At 36.0% G+C, this 25,363-nt stretch overlaps 1 protein-coding gene across 5 annotated transcripts in view; it reads left to right on the forward strand.

The window, feature by feature from the left end:
• Positions 1-25,363, forward strand: part of SMCHD1 (structural maintenance of chromosomes flexible hinge domain containing 1) — a 90,454-nt gene that overhangs the window by 41,449 nt on the left and 23,642 nt on the right. For all 5 annotated transcript variants that reach the window (XR_005932147.1, XM_030011217.2, XM_030011216.1 and 2 more), the window contains 13 exons: positions 3,937-4,081; positions 4,312-4,408; positions 8,073-8,145; positions 9,831-9,970; positions 10,995-11,129; positions 11,999-12,226; positions 12,945-13,093; positions 15,034-15,122; positions 16,291-16,409; positions 17,127-17,294; positions 18,559-18,684; positions 22,209-22,288; positions 23,814-23,971. Coding sequence is in view for 4 of the 5 variants with exons in the window: in XM_030011217.2 (XP_029867077.1) it covers positions 3,937-4,081; positions 4,312-4,408; positions 8,073-8,145; positions 9,831-9,970; positions 10,995-11,129; positions 11,999-12,226; positions 12,945-13,093; positions 15,034-15,122; positions 16,291-16,409; positions 17,127-17,294; positions 18,559-18,684; positions 22,209-22,288; positions 23,814-23,971 (1,707 nt within the window). In the remaining variant the exon portion in view is untranslated. The remainder of the gene's footprint in view (positions 1-3,936; positions 4,082-4,311; positions 4,409-8,072; positions 8,146-9,830; positions 9,971-10,994; positions 11,130-11,998; positions 12,227-12,944; positions 13,094-15,033; positions 15,123-16,290; positions 16,410-17,126; positions 17,295-18,558; positions 18,685-22,208; positions 22,289-23,813; positions 23,972-25,363) is intronic.

The raw sequence follows: 25,363 nt of genomic DNA on the forward strand, positions 1-25,363 counted from the left end.
TGGTCTTTGTGGGGGACTTCAACCACCCTAATATCTGCTGGAGAGACAACACAGCAGAGCATAAGCAATCCAGGATATTCCTGGAGTGCATCAGTGACAACTTCCTGACTCAAGTGATAGAGGAACCAACAAGGAGAGGTACTCTGGTACTCACAAAGAGGGTTTCATTGGGGATGTGAAGGCTGAAGACAGCTTTGGCTGCTGTGACCATGAGATAGTAGAGTTCAGGATCGTGAAAGGAAGGGGGGCAAAAAGGAAGCTCACAACCCTGGACTTCAGGAGAGAAAAATTAGGCCTCCTCAAAGATCTGCCTGGTGGAGTTCCATGGGATAAGGCCCTGGACAGAAAGGGGGCCCAAGAAACCTGGTTAATTTTCACAGATCACCTCCTCCAAGCTCAAGTCTAGTCCATCCCAATGAATAGGAAGTCAGGCAAAAATATGAGGAAACCTGCATGTATGAACAAGGAGCTCCTGGCAAAACTCAACACAAAAAAGAAGTATATAGAAGGTGGAAGTGGGGACAGATAACCTGGGAAGAATACAGAGACACTATCCAAGCATGCAGGGATGAGGTTAGGAAAGCCAGAGTCCAATTGCATTGAAACTGGAGTCCCTGGCAAGGGGTATCAAAGGCAACAAGATGGGCTTCTAGAAATATATACGTGACAAAAGGATGACTGGGGTAGACGTGGGCCCTTTGTTGAATGAGGCAGGGGACACAGGACATGGAAAAGGTTGAGATACTGAACAGCTTCTTTGCCTCAATACTTACTAGCAAGATGGACCTTCAGGAATCCCAGGCCCCAAAGACTGGTGGAAGGTCTGGAGCAAGGAAGATACCTTTAGTGGAAGAGGATCAGGTCAGGGAATACCTAAGCAAACTAGTCATACGTAAGTCCATGGGCCATGATGGGGTGTGCACACATGAGGCAGAGCAAGCTGTCTGATATCATTGTAAGGCCACTTTCAGTAATTGAATAATCATGGCAATTGGAAGAACTGCCTGATGATTGGAGGAAAGCAAATGTTACTCCTGTCTTCAAAAAGGGCAAGAAGGACTACCCACAGAACTACAGGCCAGTCACCTTTGTCTCAATCCCTGGGAAGGTGATGGAGCAACTAATCCTGGAAACCATTTTCAGGCACATGAAGGACAAAATTATCAGTAGTTAGCATGGATTCACCTTCTATGATGAAATTACTAGCTTGGTAGATGAGGAGTGAGTAGCAGATGTTGACTACCTAGACTTCAGTAAGGCTTTCAGCACTGTCTCTCATAAGTCATAGAGAAACTGATGAAGTATGGACTGGCAGAATGGCTGGGCTCAGAGAGTGGTGATCAATGGCACGGTCTAGTTGGAGGCCAGTAACTAGTGGTTACCCCAGGGGTCAATAGGGTCAATACTGGGTCTGATCCTGTTTAATGTCTTCATTAATGATCTGGATGATGGGGCAGAGTGTATCTTCAGCAAGAGACATGGACATACTGGAGACAGTCCAGCAAAGGGCCATGAAGGTGATGAAAGGACTGGAGCATCTCTCATATCTAGGAGACCTGACGCTGCTCTGCCTGAAGAAGAGAGATTCATGGGGATCTTATCAATGTCTATAAATACCTGAAGGGAGAGTGTAAAGAAGATGGAGCCAGGCTCTTTTCAGTGGTGCCCAGTAACAGGACCAGGGGCATGGGCACACAGTGAAACACAGGAGGTTCCCTCTGAATATCAGAAACACTTTTTCGCTGTGAGGGTGACCAAGCACTGGCACAAGTTGCCTGAGCACTGGCACAGATTGCCCAAGAAGTTGTGGAGTTTCCATTCTTGGGGATACTCAAAAGCTTTCTGGACATGGTCCTGGGCAACTGGCTCTAGGTGGCCCTGCTTGAAGCAAGGGCGTTGGATAAGATGACCTGCAGAGAACCCTTCCCACCCCAACCATTCTGTGAGCTTTATCTACAAGGGAGACGGAGAGTGGGGAAGACAAAAAAATAGTACTTCCTTTGCATTGAATATTGAAACGGATATTTTCATCACAAGTTTAGGAGGTAGAGCTAACATCTGTTTCCAGAAGATCAAGAAAAAATAGATGCTTTCGATAGCCTCCTATTTTTTCCACAAAACTAGAGGCTTTGAATGCAAACCCTTTAGGAAGAAAAGAGTTCTTTGTAGCATATTCTTCTAAAAATTTCTGCAAAAGTATTACTGGCAGAATAGAAAGAGGTATTCTTGTATGATAATACAGAAAAATGTTTGGCATTACTTGAAAGGAGTAATTATTTGAACATATGTCTGAAAACCTGGCATTGAAGTCTCAAGGTACTTCTGTGAAGTTCCAAGAAAAGAAAAAAAATCTATCTCTCTTTCTCTGAACAAATACATAAATGAACCGTGTCTGCTCCTTCTTTATCTCTATCAAAGCAAAAAGAGAATCTTAAAAGTTGCAAAGTTGCATTCTCTATTTTGAAAATTATTTTTCAATAGTATTGTGGCTTTCCCCAGCATGGCAGCTTTCAATTAAAGGTTCCTTTGGCCATAACAATTGAAATGGACAGCTCTGCTTGGAAAGGAATACATACTCTAAAAATCTAATGAACTAATAGTTTGGTACTTTTAACACAAGGGGTACCAAAAGCAACTCTTGCTATCTGTTGCTGCTTTTTTATCTAGTCAGAAGATATTTTGACATTTTTAATATCTTCAGTGTTGAAAAGTCTTTATTTTTGCAATGTTTTGTGTTGTCTCAGAGGCAGCCATAAATCCTCACATTCATTATTCCAAAATATTAACATCTGTGTGACATTTTATGTATATAGATTCTAAACATCCAGAAAATAACAATTAATCTAAACTGAAATCAGCAGCCTTTTTGTCTGAGAAACAAATTATTTTATTTCTCTAACAGCAGGTTGTTGCTCAGTGTTTACAGTTCTTCTTGCCAAGCTAAAAAATCATCATAAATGCCGGTTAAAACTGAACTTCCTAAGTCAATCTGTAAGTTTTCTGGTTTTAGTTCAGACATGTTCTTTTGGTAGTTATTCACTTTGACGGCACAGAAGTTCTTCTACTGTTATTTTGCAAATCATTTCACAGTTTTATAATTCACTTGTAAATAAAATTGTAAACACTGTAAGGTTGAGGTCTCTTTGTTGTTGTTGTAACCAATAAATAATTTTGGCCAATGCAAGGTAACAGTTTCTATCACCCCATGATTTTCACATCTCTTCTGCAAAAGAAGCTCCCTGATAATGACACCTGTAGGTAGTGAAAGTAGTTCTTAATTTGAGTACAAAATAACTTGATAGGATATTTATCTACCATTTAGCTCAGCACTGTATTGCTTCTTTCCTCAAAGGCCACTTGCCCAAGACAGTTTTATTCCACAAAACGTTACTCTGATTTGCAAGGTGCCATTTGTACTGCTCTGTTTGGTCTCATTTTTTAGTCCCTGATTGGAGGCAGTCTAATGGGGCCAGATTTCACAGAAAGGATGCACTCACGTTTCTTTTTCAAATACTCATCATTACTCATCTTTATCTCTCAAATTTGGGATAGCTGTAGAACAAAAATGTTTTGTTGCATGAATGATTTTATTTTAACAGAACTAAAGCAACTAAATGTTTAAGAAAAGCTGTCTACAAGGAACTTACCCGCTTTCAGGTGCTGTATTGATACTCTAAGTACTTTGGAAGTTTTGGCTGTCCTGTTATGTTTCTTATACCGTAGTCTACTGCTATTAGGTTTTAACTATTGTTTTTATGTTAGTGTAAGTTAAAAAAAGGGGATCAACCAATAAACTGTGATTTTGATTACAACAGTATTCTGAACAGCCTATTTACTTCAAGGCTGAAAACCACTTGACTTAATTGCAGCATTAACTAAGAAAAAGCCAATGAACATGCATATTCCTTCTAAAAATATATTATTCTTTTCTCTTAGAGGGCAAACCAGAGAAATTTTCAGTTGGTCTTTTGGAGCTTCCTTTTCGGGTTGGAGTACCTTTTAATATTCCTTTGGAATTGCAGGATGAATTTGGTCATGCAACACAGCTGACAACTGCCATGAAACCAATTCTTGAAGCTAGGTAATTCAACCATCTCATTTTTTTTTAATTATTTTTTTGTCCTTTCTTCATGTGACATTAATATAGTAATTCTTTGGGGTTTGTCTGAGTGATATACTGGATACTTTTCACATAAATTGACTGGCATTTTTGCTTTTATTTCCATAAGAATATCTGAAAGTATCTTGTATATCAAAACACAGTGTTTATTTTATAATTGATTCTGGTTTGTTTTCTGTGTATTTTTCTAGTGGTTTGTCATTGCAGTATGGAGAAGTAACTGCAGGAACAAAGTGCATCATTAAGGGTGTCACTGCTAAAGGCTGTATAAATAGTTGCCAGGGCAAGGTAGGCTAATGAATTTAAACTTGAAGTAACATATTTAAAAAAAAAACACAGAGCAAATAATTTTTGTGTAAAATACAACACATAGTGTTATCTAAGTTTGGTCTACACTAATGACTACAGGTATTTCTTGGGTTATTTTCAAATGATCTCTTATGGCTCTACCTGGAGCAATTTGTCTTTCCCACAGCTGCATTCTGTTAGCGGATGGGACTGGAGCTGGAGGGGCTGAGCAACACATGAGTGTGTGGTAGAGTATACTTAGCGTGCTAAATCAGCTGTCTTAGTTTAAACTTGTGCTGAAATTGGTTTAAGCCAAATCATCCTGGTGACTTTTGCGCTGAAATAGCATAGGGAGCACTGAAATCTTTCATTCTTGTAGTTGAGATAAGTGGTAATAGTTAATATGAGCCATAACTACTCGAGCTTCTCTAGACGTTTCCAAAATGCTGTTTCCACTTCTGTAGCAAATACATGTCATCCAAATCCAACCTGTTACTGATGGATTCTCAGCACCTAGTCAAGCTGCTAATTTACTGTAAAAACAAAAACATATGTTACATGCTAAAAAGATTTCTTTCATAAAACAGGTCTTAGTGCTTCTGATAAATATAGATTTGAAGATTGAAAAAAAAAAAATTAAAATCATATAGATGGCATATTTACACAGTATCCTACCCAGGTCCTAATACTGTCATTTAGTCTTGCAGTCTAGCGTAGTAAAGACAAAGCTAGGAACTGAGGTAGCTGAAGATACCTCATTATACTGTTAATATTGTTGTTTAGAAAAAAGCAAATAATTTTGCTGGTGGAAAGACAGAGGATAGAGGTGGATTATGGGAAATAAAGTGTGTAGGAGCAGAAGTGCCAGGCTGTGGCAAGACATAAATTTGGTGAGGGGCTAGACCAAAAGTCATTTAAGGAACTTGCAGTACAGAAATAATACCATACCATAATAATGGAAAAGAAGGGCTGTTATTTTCTCACGTTGCTTAATTGCATAAAACGTTGGAGGCAATAAAGGAACTGGCACTGAAAGTAGTGGTTCTAATTTATATGAAAAAAGGATTGTTTAAGGTGGTAATAAAAACAATGGCAAAAAGCAGGATGGTGGGACAACAGACTAAAACCAACAGATAATCTTAAAACATAAATACAGTATAATTTTGAGTGCTTAAATTAAAATAAGCAGAGAAGAACATAGGAGAAATTTTCAGTATTTTAAAAGTTAATTTTGAAATGGTAGCAGAACAGCTAAAATATCTCTAAGAAACAGCTAGTAATAGGATTCTGGAAAGAATTTAGAAGGAGAAAGTGAATGAAAGAAGAAAAAGGAAGAAATGGAGAGCATGGAAAAAAATAAAGTTAGTGTTTTTCAGAGAAAGGAGTAAGAAAAAAAATGTTGAAGGAATAATCATGCCAAATGGAGAGGAGAAACTTGATTGAGATAGGAAATACAGAATATCACAGTTGCCAATGAAGGAAGCACTGATAGAGAAGAAAGAGAAAGCAGACTTCATTTACTTCTGTAGTCATTGATTTAATTCTACCCAAACCAGTCAAGATAGAAGGAAGCATATTTTGATCGTGGGTGGAATCAAAGAGAAAATTTTAAGACAAGTGTGTAAGCAGTATGAAGAAGACTTCATAGGATTCATAGCAGCCTTATAGGATTTTGATACAGTCAGGAGAAGGGTGAAGAAGGTAGTTTAAAAAAGGAAAATAATATTTCTTTTTTCTTCTTTTTATTTTAAAAAGTACTGCAGTATACATAGAAGCAGACTGGAAAGCAAAAGGAAAGTAGATAAAGGGATCATGAAGGATAAGGGAAAATATTTCCCTAGAGGACGCAGATGTTGAAAGATTAAAAGGAATGAAGTTAAAGATGTAAACTGGTTAATTAGAGGCAGAAAATAGTGCAGTATTAAGAAGAGAGTATTAAGTAAAAAATTAGTATTGCAGAAAAGGGGTTGAAACTAAAAAAGGAGGAGCACAGGAGTGTCTAGTGCATGAATACAAAGCTTGATTGAATGAATTACTGAAGAATTCAACTTACTAACATTAAACAGCAGCTATCAGCTATAGTGGTTTCCTGTGGTTTTATTTCCTACCTTATTTTTCCCTCCTTCCCCTCCCCCCCCCTTTTTTTTCTAGTCCCCCAACATGAAACTTTTCAGTATATTCCCATTTTCTTGTGATTCACCATTTGGTTTAATGGAGCTCTAGCTGATATGTGCTGCTTGGCTTGCAGGCAGACCAGTGTGGTTGGCTTGCTGGTCAGAGCTGGAGAGTTTTCATGCACCTCTGTGGCCAGCAGTCAGCTGGGGAGCTCATGACTTTCATGTGGCTGCAGTTGTGATGCATCTGGCCCAGGCCTTGTTGCACTTTCTGCTTCTTTTACCCAGCAAACAAAACTGTGTTGAGCTCTGGGCCCTTCGCTACAGGAAGGACACTGAGGTGCTGGAGCGTGTCCAGAGAAGGGCAACAAAGCTGGTGAAGGGCCTGGAGCACAAGTCTTATGAGGAGCAACTGAGGGAACTGGGGTTTTTTAGTCTGGAGAAAAGGAGGCTGAGGGGAGACCTTATCGCTCTCTACAACTACCTGAAAGGAGGTTGTAGCAAGGTGGGGGTCAGTCTCTTCTCCCAAGTAATAAGCGATAGAACAAGGGGAAATGGCCTCAAGTTGCACCAGGGGAGGTTTAGATTGTATAATAGGAAAAATTTCTTTACTGAAAGGGTTGTCAGGCATTGGAACAGGCTGCCCAGGGAAGTGGTGGAGTCACCATCCCTGGAGGTGTTCAAAAAAACACGTAGATGTGGCACTTCAGGACATGGTTTAGTGGGCATGGTGGTGTTGGGTTGACAGTTGGACTCGATGATCTTGAAGGTCTTTTCCAACCTAAACAATTCTATGATTCAAACCAAAAGAATTGCCTGATTGTTTTCATCCAGTCTACAAGGTGTTAATGTTGTGCATACCCTGTCAGGCATGGGAAGGGCATAAGCCAGGATTATGAAAGTAAACCTTTCCAGAGGCAGCATTTCTGAATGTGTAAAAATGACAATTCATGAATTGCAACTATATACTTTCAAATATCAAACATATAAAATATGAAATTCACGTATCTGCAGTGCAACTAGTTTTTTAAAGTTGGAGCTTTTAAGATTATTGATTAGAATGCTTCGTTCTCTGTTTTTAATGTGAAAATCAGTTTTAGTGATGCAGTTCTACAGCAATTGTTTTTCTTATGACCTTATTCAAAGATGAGATGGATAGTAATTGTGCTGCCTTGCTTCAGGCAATTAGCTAAGGAATAATGAACACAGAACTTGCAGGCTCTTTCTTTAAAACTACTTTTTTTGAACTGATATATTTTTTCCCCAACTAAAACAGCCTCTAAGCAGAAAACCACAAGTTATGATAGCTGCTTTTAATGTTTTCAGAACCATGTTGTTTAACATGCAAATCCTAGATTGAACATCTCTGGAAATAGTAACATGAAAAATACAGATACTAGTACAGGAAAAAAATCTTGATTTATGTAGCAGTGCAAGAAAATTTGGATGGACTTCTGAAATCTACATATATATGAATTGACATGACTATGTGAGATAATTTATGATCTGGATTTGTTTAAGGCTAATATTTAAAATACTCTTTTCATTAGAACTTTAATCTGAAGGTTACTCTTCCTGGTTTGAAAGAAGACACACAAATCTTTAAAATAAGATTGCAGCCTGGTAAGTATCCTTAAAATATTTGGTGAATTTCTGTTGAACTTTATTCTGACACTATTAATGAAATGCTTCTTCTCCCAAGAAGGTAAAATATTTAGTGAGGCATAGAAAAGGATATTCTAGCTCATCGAAGGGACGACTGAAACTAAATAAAGCTAAGGGCATGTCATTCTTGGCAGGAATAACATCAAACTCACAGCCCAATCATGTCTATTATTCTAGCAGCTGGAATTTGTCTGCTTACTTGAGACTGATTTTTCACTTCCTTATTTAATTATTTAAAATCTTTTTCTAACCTAGCACCATTGAATGAATGAAGGGATTTATCTTGATTTTCTTCAGCATTAAGCCCTTTAACCTGTACAGATCTGCATTGACCTCTTCTCCCTGGAGAAAACATCTTGTGAATGAATAAGTGCTCATTTAGTTTCTTACCCCAGCAAAGTGGGGGATGCTTTGGCAGTTGGGATTTTGTCTGAAATTTTTAGTGTTACATGTTGCCTTTATCATAACACAAGAGAGGAATATAGAAGTCTGTAAGTCCACTGCCCTTACCAGAATTTTAAGTTTTGTTGGATGTCTTGATATTGAGGATTCCATTGTATTATACTTGTTATCGCTTGTTACCTGGGTTTTTCTGGATTTGGGAGATAAGGTGTAGTTTGAAGGCTGATTTTTGGCCTCCCAGGTTACCAAACTTTGGGCTTTCCCATCTCATTTTTTGCAGAGAAATTGTGTACTTCAAGCTTTGTTAGGCCAACAATGCACAGTTTCTTTCATTATTCTTTATCTTTTGGGGAGTTAAGGCTTCATGTAGAAAATGGAGTAGAATGATCTGACTTGAGACAGATTGGATTGTATTGTATTGCTTAGTTATTTACCTTGGACTGAAGGCAACTTCATCCTTCAATAGAATCTTTTGCTTTTGGCAGTGTAGAGATGCTTCACTACCTTTCTTCTCATTGGACTTATCCTTGGCTTTTAAAGCTGTTTTTTGAAGAAGGAGTGAATAAAAGCTATTTCAGTCTTTCCTTCCTGTTCTTCAACCAGTGAGTTTGAAATGGAAGTTTTAATGAATGATGCATAAAGGATGTTTCTGAAAAATGGCCTTCTTTGTTCCTTCTACTTCCTTCTCTTTTTTAAAACTGATAAAATAATTATATGTTCCAGGGGGTAGACTTATTTGAATAGCTTCACTTCACTATCCAAGTAATGCCAGCAAAATTTTCTTTTGCTTTTCTTTGCATGCGAGTTGTAGCTGTGGTGGTTTTGGTAGTTAAACTGCTGCACATTATGATTGATCAGATATCTCAACATTAGTATCTTTGGTTTGAACATATCAGGAGAAAGCTCCAAGTTTCTTTTTGATGAATGTGAATCTGTATAGTATGTAAATAGCACTATATCATGTGTTTAGACCTTGTATATGCTGAAGTTTATCATGTTTATCTAAGTATTCCTCATTGAATTCATTCAAAAGATTGGCAGGTGGTATGTATTGAAGGACGGGAAGTGTCTAGAACTTCTCGGCATAAACCAATACACTTGAATTGTTCTAAATGGTTTGTTACCACAAATATCTTGGTAGCTTAGCTTTAAAAACTTTTTGAGTTAGCAAAAATTGAAATCCAGTGTCTCACAAGTTACCCAAAATATAACCACTGTTCTGCAATTGTGCATTTTTACAGGCCCTCCTCATCAATTGAAAGTAAAACCAGATTCTGAAATTCTAAAGATTGAAAATGGTACAGCTTTCCCCTTTCAGGTTGAAGTACTGGATGAATCAGGAAATATAACAGCACAGCCAAAGTTGATAGTTCATTGTAAGGTAAACTGCATTTCATTATGTGTTATAAGGATTTTGATACTTGCTTTTTAAAGGGCTGGGAAAAGAGCCTATTTTGGCATCTAGATAGAATTTATTATCTTTAATAATGCTTTTGAAGTTTCTGTAGCTTGGTAACCATAACTGTGACTCTCTTGCCTCATCTATTATGAGTCATTCAGTAAGTTTCAGAATGAGAGGAACCTGGCCTTAGAACTGGAAGAGAAAATTATGTGAGGATATATAGCTACAATTTTAAGGTATTTTAGGTCATGGTTGCCATATACAGTGCTAAAATTTGTTCAGGAAAAAAACTTCATACAGGTTACTTTTGATTTGTTTTTAAAGATGAAAATGCAAGTCTAGTGCCTAAAAATAATACTAGATAAGACTATTATCATAAGCATTTATCTAAGTTCAGAAGGGAATACAGGTGTTACTGTGGCTTTTAGAAGGAAAAAACTTTTGCCCTTTTGGACCTATTTTTTATTAACTCAAGAAAGTGACTTTTCCAGTTCTAGTGAAATCAGTCTTCCAGCAAGAACAGATAGACAAATAAAAATGTTTTTCCCACTGCAAAAAAGTCTGCATTCCGTTTACACTTTATATGCGTACATTCTTTTCCTGTAGACTGGGTCTGCAGTAGTATGATGACATGTTGAACTTGGTATTTAAATTCTGTTTAATGTGTGATTTTTAGAAAATTAATAAAAAGGAGGTTTATTTAACAACATAATTGAATTTATTGCCATAATGGCAAAAGAGACTAGTGTTTATGTGTTAATACAAAACAGTTGAATAGACAGTAAATTTTACTTCTATAACTTCTTCCTTTCTCCCACACATCTCTTATGACCTGTGAAAAAATATAGGTGTTGATCTTGCAAGCTTCTGGAAAACTGAAATCTTATCAAATTTATCTGTAAATAATCCTATATATGTTTGGACTTGTACAAATAATCTTTTCTGGAATAATCCTAGTAGTTCTGTAGAAGAAACCTGAAGTTTAATTTTATATTTTAAATAGTTTTTAGGTGCTTCAAACCTTCCTGTGTATTCTGTGGACTGCAGTAATGCAGGAACAAACATTTTAACTGGTCCAGTTATACATGTACAGAATATCAAGAAAGACCAGTTGCTGAAAGCAAGGATTGAAATACTTGTAAGTATTGATTTGGATGTTTGGATGAACAAAAGATTGAAAACAGTTTATTGTACTGTCTTGATAGTGTACTGAAGTCTTTTATGTATCAACTTAACTCCCAAAAGTTACTGTTTTAGATACCATAAGCCTGATAATCAGGTGGCTGCCCTTTTTCCTCTCTGGGAAATCATAAAAAGACAAAGAATTTTTTTCTACCTTTTCTTCACCTCTTACTCTTTATTTCTGAAATCCCTGAAGTGTTTCAGAAATATGCATTATTTCTGGGTTTTTTCTTCCCCTTTTTAGTCCCTGGATCCTTCTGACAAATTGCCTTCATTGCATAAACATTTAGAGCCAGAATAGACATGGCAACATGTTCCCCAAAACTTTAGTGAAGAAGGATATATTTTTTCAAAGGTTAAAGATCAGTAGCTTTTTGTAGCATTTCAGTCTTAAAGCTTTTGAAATTTGAATTTTTTTTAATGCTGTTGAACATCCCAGTTCTCTGGTAGTCAGGAGAGCCACACTGCTGAAGAAAATAAGACCTGTGGTGTTTTACAGTAAAAAATGTGTAAACAAACACTAAAATGGCAAGATGACCGCTATGAAAGGATATTTATGATTACTGTTAAGAAGTATTTTGTAAATTGTATAACATAGTACTTTTGGAATAGAAAATGTTTTCTAAATAGCTAGCATCAGTTCTAGTATCTGTTAAAAGTTGTAAGTATTCTGGCATATCCTTTTGATTTACTTTTGACAAGTCAAGCTGATTACCTGGTCACACCTGGTAATCCTGAGTAGTGCCATAGGCTATTATGGAGTGATATTTATGCATATAGGTACATCTAATATCTTTTTTTTTTTCCCCCTTCCCCCATGTATAGAGTTGTAAAGATGTGCCACCAGTGGAAAAGATTATTAAACTTCTTCCTAGCAGTCATGTTGCAAGACTACAGATCTTAAGTATGGATGGACAAAAAGCTATTCAAATTAAACATCAGGATGAAATTAATTGGGTTGCTGGCGATGTCATGCACAACCTTATATTTCAGATGTATGATGAAGGAGAAAGGGAGATACACATAACTCCAGCTATGGCAGAAAAAATCAAGGCAAGTTCTTTCGAGTAAACAGCAGCATAATATGGGGGAGAGATACAATACTGATCCTCTAAAATCCATAGACATCAGGCTATGAAATAAATTCCTCAAGACTGTATTATTAAAATGGGAACTTCACTCTCTGCTTAATAAATTTTTAAAAATAATTTTATTAAAATTGTGTCCTCAATGAGATAAAGACATTTAATGAAATGTTAAGTAATGCTTCAGGGTAGTGTTATGAAAAGCAGGTTAGTAATTTCCAGTGCTTCTCCTAAACCCAATAAAATAATTCCAGCATAGTTATGATTCTTCTGATGTGGGGTTTTCCCAACATTTAGGAACCTTGAATAGGCATGTTCCTTCATGAATATTTGCTTACCTATCTTATCGCTTTGTCTGTGTACATATGTGGAGCCTAATGTGAAGGTAGAGCTTCACCAAATATGTGACACTTTTTTTTGGTGAGATTTTTCAGAATCATATCTTGCCTAACTCAAGATAAGTGAGGAAAACAATGTATATTTTGTTTTGTTTGGGGGTTTTTTTAGAGTAATTTTCTGTATTTGGGAAGATAGCATTGTTTACTATTGGGAAATGCACAGGCTTTCCATTGAAAGCTTCTATTGCTTGTATGTTACTTCAGCGTATTTAGAATGACCACAGATGTATTATGTAGCTAGTCATTAATAATTTAGCTTTTGATTTATTTAAGAAATTTTAATTTTAGGTTAACTGGACACCTAGAATTAACAGAGAACAGCTGATTCAGGGATTATTACCTGATGTAAAAGTACCAACGTCAGTAAAAGATGTTCGTTACTGTCTAATTACTTATCTTGATGACCATGTGTCTTTGGAGAGTGCGTTCACAGTCAGGTTTGTTCATGTGAAAATTTTTTTTTATGAATTATGTTGTTGGCAAAGGATTGTAGATCTGTGCTTTGGGGTAAAAAAATCTTTCTGCAGAAGCTGAAATAATGAAAGCAGTTGGCAAATTAACAGGGGAATGTAGGTTTGGTTGAGTAGGTGGGGTTTTTTATGCAAACTGTTTACAGATGAGAACATTACCTATGTGACAGACTCCATCACGATCTGTTTGTATCCAGCCCTATAATCACTTTTGTGAGCGTACATACGCTAAAGAAGATTATTGCTATCTTTGAAAACTTTCAGTAAACATTAGCTTATAGAATAACTAGTTTTACTGAAGAGTCAGGTCACTGTTTACCAAAGAGATATATAACTATGAAGTTAATTGTTACCTTTACAGAGGTTATTACTTTGAAGCTAAAGATAGTATTTATCTAGCCAAATGCTGGATGCTTGCATCTGGTATCTCAGTCAAAAGTGACAGGCTGTAAATTGAACTTTAAAATTGCCTGTTTATCACTTCTAGTGAGTCTTGGCATTTAGCTCTACTTATTATATCTTTGTAAAGTTTGTTAAGATGAATCTGATTCTAAATTACTTTAGTGTTTCATGTGTTCTTAATAGGTTAGGATTAAGTAACTAGTTTATAGCACACTGATGCGGTAAATTTGCAGCAATTAGACATTTCACCAATCTGCAGTACAAAAAAAACCCTACATGACCAAGCATTAAGATGCTTTAAAATATTGGGAGCATAGCGCTTGTAAAAAGCTGTCCATGATGCAGCACTGTCGGAGACAGAAAAATTTTCAGTTAGGTAGTATTTTCTGTTTTAAGAAGAGCAGAAAAGCAGACTGAATTGGTACCTGTCTTCTTTAAAGGAAGGTAGAACAGTGGATTGATTTATTGAATATTTTTAATACATTTTTGCTTGTCGTTGAAAAACAGTCTCAGATCAGGGAACTTCTTATTTAGGGGTTATTCTATTGTCATTGTTGTAAAAATTAACTGGAGGTCATTCTAATGGGATTTTTAAAGATCTCACTGTAATTTTTAGCTTAGAACGCACAAAAATAGTAAAAAACATTGTGTTGGATAACTCTTAAATAAGTTACAGATGTCAGATAACTCTTAAATATTTGGGGAGCCAGCACATAACATATGTTAATCTTCATCAAGTAAACGGAAGGAAAGGCTGAGATTGTTTAACCACAGAAAGTATTTTTAAGACACTAGTGTTAAGCATAATTTAGGCTGATGACTTCTGCTTTATCATAGCAAAAGAGGAAATGGAAATCTGATTTTTCTTTTTTTATGCTCATTCATCTTCATAATTTTTGTAATGTGCTCTGGTTTTGTTTTGCTTTTAAGGAAAAACTGTATCACTAAAACATTTAAGATGTGTTAGTTGTAGTCAGGTCCTTAAGAAGTCAGCAAATATTTTCATAGCAAGGGAGATGGTGATACCTTTGTATGTATGTATCAGGATTAAAGTTGATATTGTAGTTGGTTTTACAGTAATAGATGTATTTTAATATGTAGACAACTGTATGTTACTTCAGCTTAGAAGTGTTGGGGATGGTTTTTTTTCAAGATTTAAAATACTGCAAACTTGAATTCTGCTTTATCTAGCTAATGATCTGATCTATGGTAAAATACCAGTAGGCAAGTTATTAGAGATAAGTTAAAATCCCATAACATTGCTGTGGTTTGTTATATAAGTAGTGTCTGATAAGCTCCCCCTTATAAGATTGAGGTGAAAGCTACTATGTAACTTGTGTGCATGCGTGGTTTGATCCTGTAAATATGTGCAAGGATAAAGTTTAAAAAAAAAAAAACTCCAGTCGCAAATGAGTGATAACTGCTGTATGCTTTATCATGTCTGGTCTTATAAGTGATTACCTTCATGAGACTGATTATAAGTCAATTTTCATATGCTGACTTAGACCACTTCCTGATGAACCCAAACACATTAAATGTAAATTAAAAGGACCAAACACACTGCAGATGGGTGAAGAACTACAAAGTGAAATTGGTGAGTATTTGCATATTCTTCAATTTCTTGTAAGGTACATTTCTTTTTCTTTGCAGTTTATTAGCCTGTTATGCATACAGATGTCATCAAGAGTGAATTATCTTCAACTATTTTAATATAAAAAACAGGTTTACATTTTCATTCATGGAACAATGATCAGACTTCTCCAATTGCCATTTCACAATTCTGGAGTTACTCTCCAATAAAATTTGCCACTTAGTTTGTACATTGGGACATTCATCACACTGAGTTCAAATTGTTCATAAATTTTTGTTTAGTTCATGTATTCTGAAGTCTTACAGGCCATAACAGCATTCAGACTATTTCAAAAGCACGGACTTCAGAGTGAAACATTTTAAGGTTAACTTTAACCTAAGAGGAAGGCATGTTAGTTTGGGATCAGTCTTCTCATTCTCCTTTGGTCTCTGTACACAGTTGCTACATAGCATAGCAAGAAATTAAAAATTCTTACAGTATTTTGGAATGTTAAAAGCTTGTGTGTGAGCAAAGAAAAGCACATAGGACAAACCAACAGGTTGAAAAACAGCTTTCAATTTTAAGATTTTTTTTCTCTTTTAACTTTATAGCAAGAAATAATCTTTTCATTCAAAAAAAGTGGGAAGCACAAATATGTTATATGACTATATGGATACTTTTTATTTATACCCTTTTGATAACCCACAAGATGGGGGGATCTTATCAATGTGTATAAATACCTGAAGAGAGGGTGTAAAGAAGATGGAGCAAGGTTCTTCAGTGGTGTTCAGTGACACGAAAAGAGGCAACGGGCACAAACTGAAATACAGGAAATTCCCTCTGAACATCAGGAAACACTTCCTCACTGTGAGGGTGACCAAGCACTGGCACAGGTTGCTCAGAGAGATTGTGGAGTCTCCATCCTTGGAGATGCTCAAAAACCGGCTGGACATGGTCCTGGGCAACCAGCTGTAGGTGGCCCTGCTTGAGCAGGGGCATTGGACCAGATGACTTCCAGAGGTCCCTTCCAACTTCAGCCACTCTGTGATTCTGTGATACTCACGTAAATTTTCTCTATATTGTGTGTATGTTGTATACATTTATATTCTGTATGTTGTATAATGTTTCATTAAAGCAGCTGCTGAGGTAATCATCTTAGTAATCATTTAATCATCATCATGTTTTTTAACAGATATAATGATTACAGATCAGTATGGAAATCAGGTTCAGACAGTGACATCTGCATGTCTAAATTCCCTAGGAGTTTCTGGGCCTGGACTTGATAAATCCAATTTGAAAATAACTTGGCAGGTATTTATAAGATGTCATACAGTTTATTTCTCTGTGGCCTTTGTGTGGTAATTGTCTTAATTCTGTCACACAGAATTGAACCAAAACTGTAGGAAAGTAGACAAATTTAACACTAGTTGGTAAGCTGTGAGAAGATAGAGACTTAAAGCTTTAGTCATATGATCCTGTTCTAAGGAATACAGCAGCATCTGTTAAAAACCTTATCACTGCTGCAGCTATACAATATGGGGGCCAGTTCACTTCATGCTTGAGTCAGGTTTGTTTTGTTTCTAGTCCATTGTTCTATATCTTCTCTTCTAACTTGTTTTTAGTCTTTTCTTTTGTGTTTGTTTATGGTGGTACAGTTGATTTTACCATCTTTTGAAAAACCCTGTAGAATGGACTAATGATATTGTCTGCCATAGTTTAATTTAAAATGCATTCTATACCTTTTAAAATATGTTGGGTATAACTAAGTTGTACATAACTCACACATTGAAAAACAGGTTCCTGAGAAATGCTTGAGTTTAAAATTGATCACTTCTTACACAAGAAGTCAATTTAAATTTAACAAAAGGAGTAGAACTTGTATTTTAATTTTCAGTCCACTGTCTCACAGTAAAAACAGAAAATAGTGTCTAGCAGGCATAAATATTAAAATACCATATTGAAAAAAATGAATAAATTATGCTACCCTTTATTTGTTCTTGATAAAATCTTCTTTTTATTTCTCAACAGGAGAGTACTCTAACAATGAGAGTAAAAGGTATTCGGTTTAAACCTTGTTTACTTGGAAGCAAAGAATTGTGCTTCGCTTGGCGTGAATTTTCTGACTTTCTCAGAGTAAATTTAACTGCAGGATCCCCTGCTAAATTACAGTTTGTGGATTGGCCAGAGTTAGAAAAGGTGAGTTGAACAGTTTTGGTTTGGAAAAAAACAAGGGGTCGCTAGTCAGCAGGTCTTTTATTTCCAGAGCTTTTTAGAGCACAGGTTTCAAAGCGAAAACCTTGATTTCTCAGTATTGATACTTCTAAAAATTGTCAGAATATGACAGCTCTGGAGACATTTTTTATTCTATACAGGACAACATAACACAAGCAAATTTAAGAAAGTATTTTGCAATCTGTCTAATTATATTGACGTTTTTTAAATGGGACTGTAGCTATGAAGCATTTTTCATACAATAACTAACTATGTTAGTTTTTTAAAAGCGAACTTATTTTGGAGTAATCTAACTCGTGTGTGTGTTTACAACACTGTATTCTGTAATATCTCTTAAACTGTTTATTCTGTCCCATTCGCACTTCTACAGATGATGTATTTTTCTTTTCTTTGGTGCAGCAATTTTACTGTGGGCTGGATCCTAACACGCATCTTCCACTGCTCTTTGCCAAAGATACTGTCCTTAATGGTAGTAATAGTTGGCAGCTCATCTCTCCTTTATCTGTTATTGGGGCTTTTTTTGATATTTAGGGTGTAGGAAGGCAGTCCCAAATCTACTTAAGTTTACAAGTGTTTACAGTCAGAAAGTGGGGAAGGGAGTACAGTACTTATATCAAATGAAAAGGATGGAGATTTTTGGTACCATCTATTTATTTGATGGGGCTTTTTTATTTTTCAATGTTTACTTGGCTATTCAAATGATAGTGCTGAAGTTGCAGCAGAAGGCAAAATAGGAGAGTGGAAGCAGATAAAAGAAAATTGGATATCTGAGTAGAGAACAGAAATAAAGATTGGCATGTTGGGAAAATGGAGAAGGAAGTTATTGAAGAAAAAAGTGAAACAAAAGTTTCAGGGAGTATCATAACTTTTTACTGTCTAGAAAGCTGTCAGGGCATATCAGAAGATAAATTTTTAGGCCATTTGCTCCTTCTACAACAAGGAAACTGTTTGGTAAGCCTCTTCAGAAGCACATCCTTCCTTTTAGTCATACGAACACGAGTAACACATGCAATTCAATTCAAGTAGTGCATTTTTTAAAGACAAGAGCATGTAAATGGGAAAACTCTAGAAATACCTTCCTGGAGTTCTACAGTTCTGTTATGGTCTAGCTGTCATGGGAGACAAATAGTATGGAAAAGGCAGACACTTGCTCTGGGGATTCCTGACCTGCCATGAATGTCTGATACACCTAGAACAGAATAGTATAATGCATTTGTATCTATTCCAGCCTGTTGCAGTGATTAATGGTAGAGAATTGCAGAAGCCCCTTATTGTTCAGCTGTGTGATCAGTGGGGAAATCCATCTCCTGAACCTAATGTCAAAATCAGCCTTATAAAGGGTAACAACTTAAAGGTAAGCATAGGCCTTTTTACGTGAACTTTGTTTAACACAAATTTTTGTTGTCAAGTCTACATTATCTTCTTCATTTTCAGGACATTTTTAGAAAAGTGAATAAAACTTTGTAAGGGCACAAAAGAATAATTAATCTCATATAATAGTAGTGTCAACAAGTAATGTAAACAGTTCCCGGGATGGATTGCTCAGCTCCCTTTCATTTCATTCACAAATATAACAAAATTCCTATAGTACAGTGTCCAAGTGTAATTAGTATACATTCTGGATCTTCTACTGAACCTTCTTCCAAATTCTGCATGCACCCCTCCCCCCACTTTATCTGAGGTAAATTACTGAATAATAATGACAATGATTATATGGTCCAAACTGGCAACTAAATCATTTTTATCTGGTGGTTCTTTGATTGTGGTTCCTGAATGTATGACTTATGGTCTGTATGTAAAGCTAGTCAGCAGCTTTGCTCCCTACTTGATTATCCCTGTGAAAAGCATTGGCAATATAAACCACATTAAAACAATGAGGATGCAAGTCTAACCCAAATTTAAGTGATTACTGTCCTTTCCATGGGTGAGGTATGAGTGTCAGATGGTCTGCATATTGCTCTGTATGGAGAAAGGAGTTTGACAGAATACTCCATTCATTAAAAATTTTGTTCTTGTTATTAGAAAAAAAGTCAAACTGTCAAATGTTCCTAACTGTTGGTGCAGAGACTGTTATATTGAATGTGTACATTATCAATACAGGATATATTCATCCACCTGTGGACATGATACTTTTTCATGCAGGGCTGGTCTTGTTCCCTTTTTGTTCCTGCTTGCCATGCATTTGTGTCCCTTAGTTCTCTCGGAACACACAGCAGCCAAGAACTTTCTTTTGCTCACCCCTCAAGAACTGTGCCACAGCCTCGCCTTTCCCCCAATTTAACTATGCTACTATTACTTATTTTTATTGGGTTTTTTTGCAGGGAGACAGTGAGAAAATTTCTTGATGTCTTGAACATTTTTCTTCTGGCTCTTTTGAATCTCTTGCCATAGAAGCCTGCCTCATAGTTGTGGATTTTTTTTGTTTGCCCGAGCTACTGCCTTTATGATGGCAGCTGCAACTCCTTGGGGCTTCTATTTATGTTGTTCTTGAGAGAACGTACAACCTTGACAGTAACAGTGTGTGGTTGTGCTGCCTGATCAAAGAGGTGTTGTGGTGGCATGCTGTGTCTTTTCGGATATTATGCCTTCCTCCAGGGAGGACCAACAGCATGTCTTAGAAAGTCTGCAAGCTTTTTATCCAAGTGGGATGTGTCCAGGAGAAAGTGTTCTGAAAGCCAAGGTGGATCACCTTTATAATGTGTTTATTACAGTGCGCGCTCCCAGGACTTAACACCGGCATCATTTCGGAGAGTTACTTTCATACATTAGCAGAACAACCAACTGCATAGTTGCTGAACAGACATTGGATCAGTATTCATGAGTATCTTGGAGAACCTCTTTAGAGAACTGTATTGCCTTGGCATTTCAAATAGGTTGTATGCACAGTCTCCCAAAGAAAATGAGAAGCTTCTGGGAACTGAAATTCTAAGATAAGCTGTCTGTCTATATTTCACATCCCATCCTCTAAGTCTCTTAAGCCTGATATTCTGCAGTTGTAGCAGGCATATCCAGTACTCCATTCTCTGTCTTACAGGTCCACAACTAAGTGAGTATGGCTGAACAGAAACACTCTGAACTCTTATGTGCAGCTCAGTAGTGGAAATGCACAAAGCACTGGTTCCTGTAAAAATTAAAACTTTCCCTTCTGTGGTGTACAGTAATTTCAAATACAGACTTATTTTGTTGAGTTGAATATACTCTTCAAAAGAGTTTATGAAACGTCTGGCAATTCTCTTAGCATATCTTTACAATGCTGCCTTCCATTTGAACCATTAAGCACACATTTTTTGCCATTGCTTTTCTCTAGTGACATGGTAGGATAAATTCATGCTCCCATAGCTGATCCATTATGAATCAACTTCCACAATGTTTTTTCCTAAAGTGATTTCATTCTTTTAACCTACTGACATGAGATTTGGGAAAGAAAATAATTTTGGAAGAAGATTGCCCACTTCAAGTATTCCCAAAACATTGTTTCTATTTAAGTGGACACTAGACACTTAGTCTGAAATTTGTGCTGAAATAGCAAAGGGAAAGCAATTTAATGCCAAACACTATTCAGGTAATGACAAACATTTGCACCACATTGTTGTGTTATATCATCAGTGAAAAAGTTGATTTTCCTCGTTAGAGGGGAATTAATTAGAGAAGAACTCAGAACGTATCCATGGCTTCCTTTGCTGTTCTCCAAACTTTAAAGCTACTATCTGAGGTTTTTTTGATACGTTGACAAGATATTTCTTAGGTAAGGCTAAAGCAGCATGCACACAAATTTGCAGAATAGCTTCTGCTTACTTTAAGAGTGTATTAGTATTCTTTAAGATTCACACCTGTTTCTGTGAGATGATAGGCATTCTCTTATCTGCTACACTGGAGTCCATAGTTTCAAAAAGTTGTTGTTGATAAGGAAAGTGAAGTGATGGCTTCTCTACCATTTAATGTGTAAAGGCAAGTACGACTTAATGGTACTGCCAATCCTGAGATTTCACTTTCAGTGCCAGGGAAGTAAGTGTGGCAAAGATGGGGTGCACATAGAAAACACATCTTGAAGAACACTAGTGAGTTAAAAGGGAGTTATTTTCTAACAATGGCATTCAGCGAGAATTCCTTTAAGTCAATAGTGGAATTTCCATTAACTTCAAAGGACTTAGAATCAGACCTAATTAATGTGCTAGGTAAATAGGGGATGTATAACGCATTTGTGTTACTATCCTAAAACAACACTGACAAGTAGTTATCCTTAGTAGTCTTTGATTAAATGCCATTTCTTATGGTATAGAGATTAGTTCTTGTTTGTCATTAAGTTTTGATAAATAAGGTACTGTACTTCATCACTTGTGGTGACAGTTTTTGCTAGGTTGTGTGGCAGTCTTACATTTTTGGCAGTGGGACTAGAATGGGGGAAGGGGAAGAGACATACAGATGTTTTAGTTGTTTTTTACTCCAGTTATATCATTCTTTAATGTTTGCTACCCGGGAATCTCTGTGCAGACTGGAGGAACACTGTAAAAGGGAATAAATAGTTTGTAGAAGGTTTTAGAATCTGAAAATATACTCAGATTAACATGTGCTATGGATGACATTATAGCATCAGTAGCAATTAAAGAAATAACATTAATAAAAGAATTGAACATATTAATGAACAAAAATATCCTAGTTGAGATAAAGTGATTGTCTTTAAAAACTGCCAGAGAGAATTCTGAAACCTCTTAATATTGTATTCATAATAGTGTATCTTTCCCTAATTTAGAGTGCAAAAATACAAAGCTATTGCTCAAATGGAAAGACAGTATGCAGGCAAATGAGATATACATTTTATTCTAAGACTTGATACTACTTCTGTGTCATTGAAAGAATAAAAAATATTTTTTTTGACAGATTGTTCCTTCAAACCAGCAACTTAAAACAGATGAAAATGGTAGGGCTAACCTGGGAGTTATTAGTATTCATGCACCTAGGTAAGTAGTGAAACTATATGGAAAAAAATTGAATTCTGAAATGTCGCTTGCTAGATGTATTTAAGCTGCGCATTTCATAAAGTACCTACCAAGAATTAATCTAGAGCTAAGGTCAAACATTTATTATTTATATGCCAGTGGAAGGCCAGATAGTGAGCTTTAAGAAATTAAGTGCTTAACTAAATAAAATTCAATAGCTGTTTCTTTTGGTCTTCCGAGAAGCTGCTGCTCTCATTTTCTGAATCCTGTTTTTTCTGATCATGGTAAAACACAGCTTATAATTGTCAACCTGTACCTAGTGCAGATGGTGTCATAAACCACTTAAAATATTTGAAATGTACAGCCTTTGGGTGACCAGATCCAGACACTATGCTTTCAAATTAGGAACACATTTTAGGAGTGTTGAAACCCCACTTCTTCTGGGTGCTAGCCATTGTTTTAAGGGATTAGCAAAGTGTCCAAAAGAATTTTAAATATACATCTTTATTTTTTCTTATTTGCAATAGAACTAATGCAGTCTCATTTCCCGCAGATGTGTGTCCTGTGGCTCCCGCTTCTTCATGTCAGTCACACGGGTTCCTCTTACACTCACATGTCCCATCTGACTTTTCAAATTCATTATTTCTGTATCTTCCTCATGTTCACGGTTCTGCTACCCTATCCCTGAGCTTTTCTTGCAAGACTAGGTTGGCTTTAGGTAGCTTAGAAGCTAGCAATAAGTGCTTGTTCTTAAACTTCTGAAGTTTTTCGTAGCAATTAATACTTTTGCATTCATATCTGCAGGATTTGACTCGCAATATTATTTTGCATTTGGGAGAAAATCTATTTTAAATGCTACTGATGGTGCTTGGTGTATTTATAATGCCTGCATCTTGGTAGAAGGATAATGAATATAATTTATCAATATATTGCTGGAGGTTAGAAACAGGTGTGCTTAGTGTTAAGTAGTAACATCATACTATTGATAGCATAATCAAAACTGGCTGGGGAGTACAGCCTCTATGCAGTTAAATATCATTCCCAGTTCTGTTTAAAATCTTAAATTTCAAGTTTTTAATACTGCAAAGAAAATGAGTTATTCTATAGCAATGAAGCATTATATACATGTAATGCACTTTGCTAGATGTGAGTTGTACGCAGATTTGCTCTTTGGAAATTGTCAAAGCAGAATGCTCCTCAGCTTTTTAATCAGCTGTGCTTGCTTTCCACCTCACTGTCTTCTGCACCTTAAAGCTGTAGTTGCTAGTGTCTTACAGACAGGCAATGAAACATGATCAAGCTAATGAAATATTAAATCAAAATTAAATTTAATAAGGTAATATATTAAGGATATCTTAAACTTATGATTTTACTTGTCTAACTGCATTAACACTTCCATTTTTTTTCTTCCCCTTACTACTGATAACTTTTAGATATTTTATTTTGTCATGCTTTCATGTACATGATTCTGACTTGAAGTCTGTTGAAAATTGTCTTTTCAGAAGAGATATTTTATAACAGTTTGTATGATTTCTGTATATTTCAGGGGAGAGCACACTTTACAGCTTAAAGCCTTACACAACAAGACCACATTAGATTGTCCTATAATCACATTAAATGTCCTGCCTGATCCTGAGAAACCTGTCTGCTTGAATGTTAAATATGACAAAAATGCTTCTTTTCCAGCAGGAGGTACTTTCCCTGGTAAGTATAAGGATTCTTTGGTGGAAACCAATCACTCAAAAGCTTTGTAAACCTATGAAAAACTATTTTGATGATTCTCCTGGTATATTTTCTTACTTTTTTTTGTCTGTTTTGTCTCAGTTCTTTGTAACAGCAGTATCTGAGATGCCTCTCTTAATACTTGGAGAGAAAAGATACGTACATCATCTTTGGAAAGCATTTCAAAAGACCTATTATTTATTTATTGCAAATTACTGGTTTTATCTGTCTATAAGTGGTAAAACTACAGAATCTCTTCTCTGTCCTTAGTGAAATACCGTATTTCAGGCTTTGATCTTCCCAAAAGATGATCTGAGCTAGTTCATGCATGTTTTCCCTCACCTCATTTTCTGTGGAATAGTAACAAAGGAGGTAGCTATGAAATTACAGGCCAACTGTGAGCCAAGAGGAACCAAAAAGTGATCAGAAGTATGCCAGGGACAGTACAAAATATTCTTCTCTCTTGCTGCATTCTCTCACAAAAGGATAATCTTTGCTTTCTAACTAAGGCTGCTAAGTCATAAAAGAAAAAACCCGACTCTTGTTTTATATCCCAATAGTATTCACAATAAGGAAAACAGATAAAGAAGAGCAAGTTATGACCATGAGGAAACATCTTTTGCTAAAAGCAAAACAGAATGTGAAACCTCTGCTTTTTCCTGTAAGGACACTTTGGCATGAATAGGAGACCTATACCAACTAATTCCATTAATTTGGGAAATAAGTCTTGTTTATGATAACCATGGGAGATACTGTTCTTGAATTTGCCAGTGAAGTATACAAATTTACTAGCTGTTCTTCCAGAAAATTTTCCTGTTTAATTTGTAGTAACACATTTGCACTATGAAACCATGATACAAAGATACTCTTCAGAAAGCTGAAGTCCTGTCTAAATAAGTTAAATAGAAAGCAAGTAGATTCTGTCACTTTCAATATAATACCATATTAAGGAAGGCAAAAAAAGAATTCAGTAACGATTTAGTGAAATTAAAAAACAAAAAAAATGTGAGACTTGGGAAGCCTGCTGTATTTTGTCAGTGGCACCTGTGAAGGAGAGTAAGGTAGTTTCCAAACTAATTTTTTTTTCCCATTTGATCCCATCCTTGGTTTAAAAAAAAAAATTAAAAAATCACATTTGAATCTTCAGTAGATGACTTTTAGACCTATTTGATGAAGTAAATACTAACAAATTTCATATACTGAATGGTATTACCTTAAGAATTATAAATTAATTTAGGCATGAAATTGCTAAGTTACTAACTCTGATATGCTAATCCTATTTAATTTGGTCTTTATTTGAAAGGAATAAATTAAGGTGGCAAATCTGATGCAGTTTTCAAAAAGTTTCAGGAGAGGTAAAGGAAACTTTTGATC

The sequence above is a fragment of the Aquila chrysaetos genome, chromosome 4, assembly GCF_900496995.4.
Source record: "Aquila chrysaetos chrysaetos chromosome 4, bAquChr1.4, whole genome shotgun sequence".
NCBI lineage: Eukaryota > Metazoa > Chordata > Aves > Accipitriformes > Accipitridae > Aquila > Aquila chrysaetos.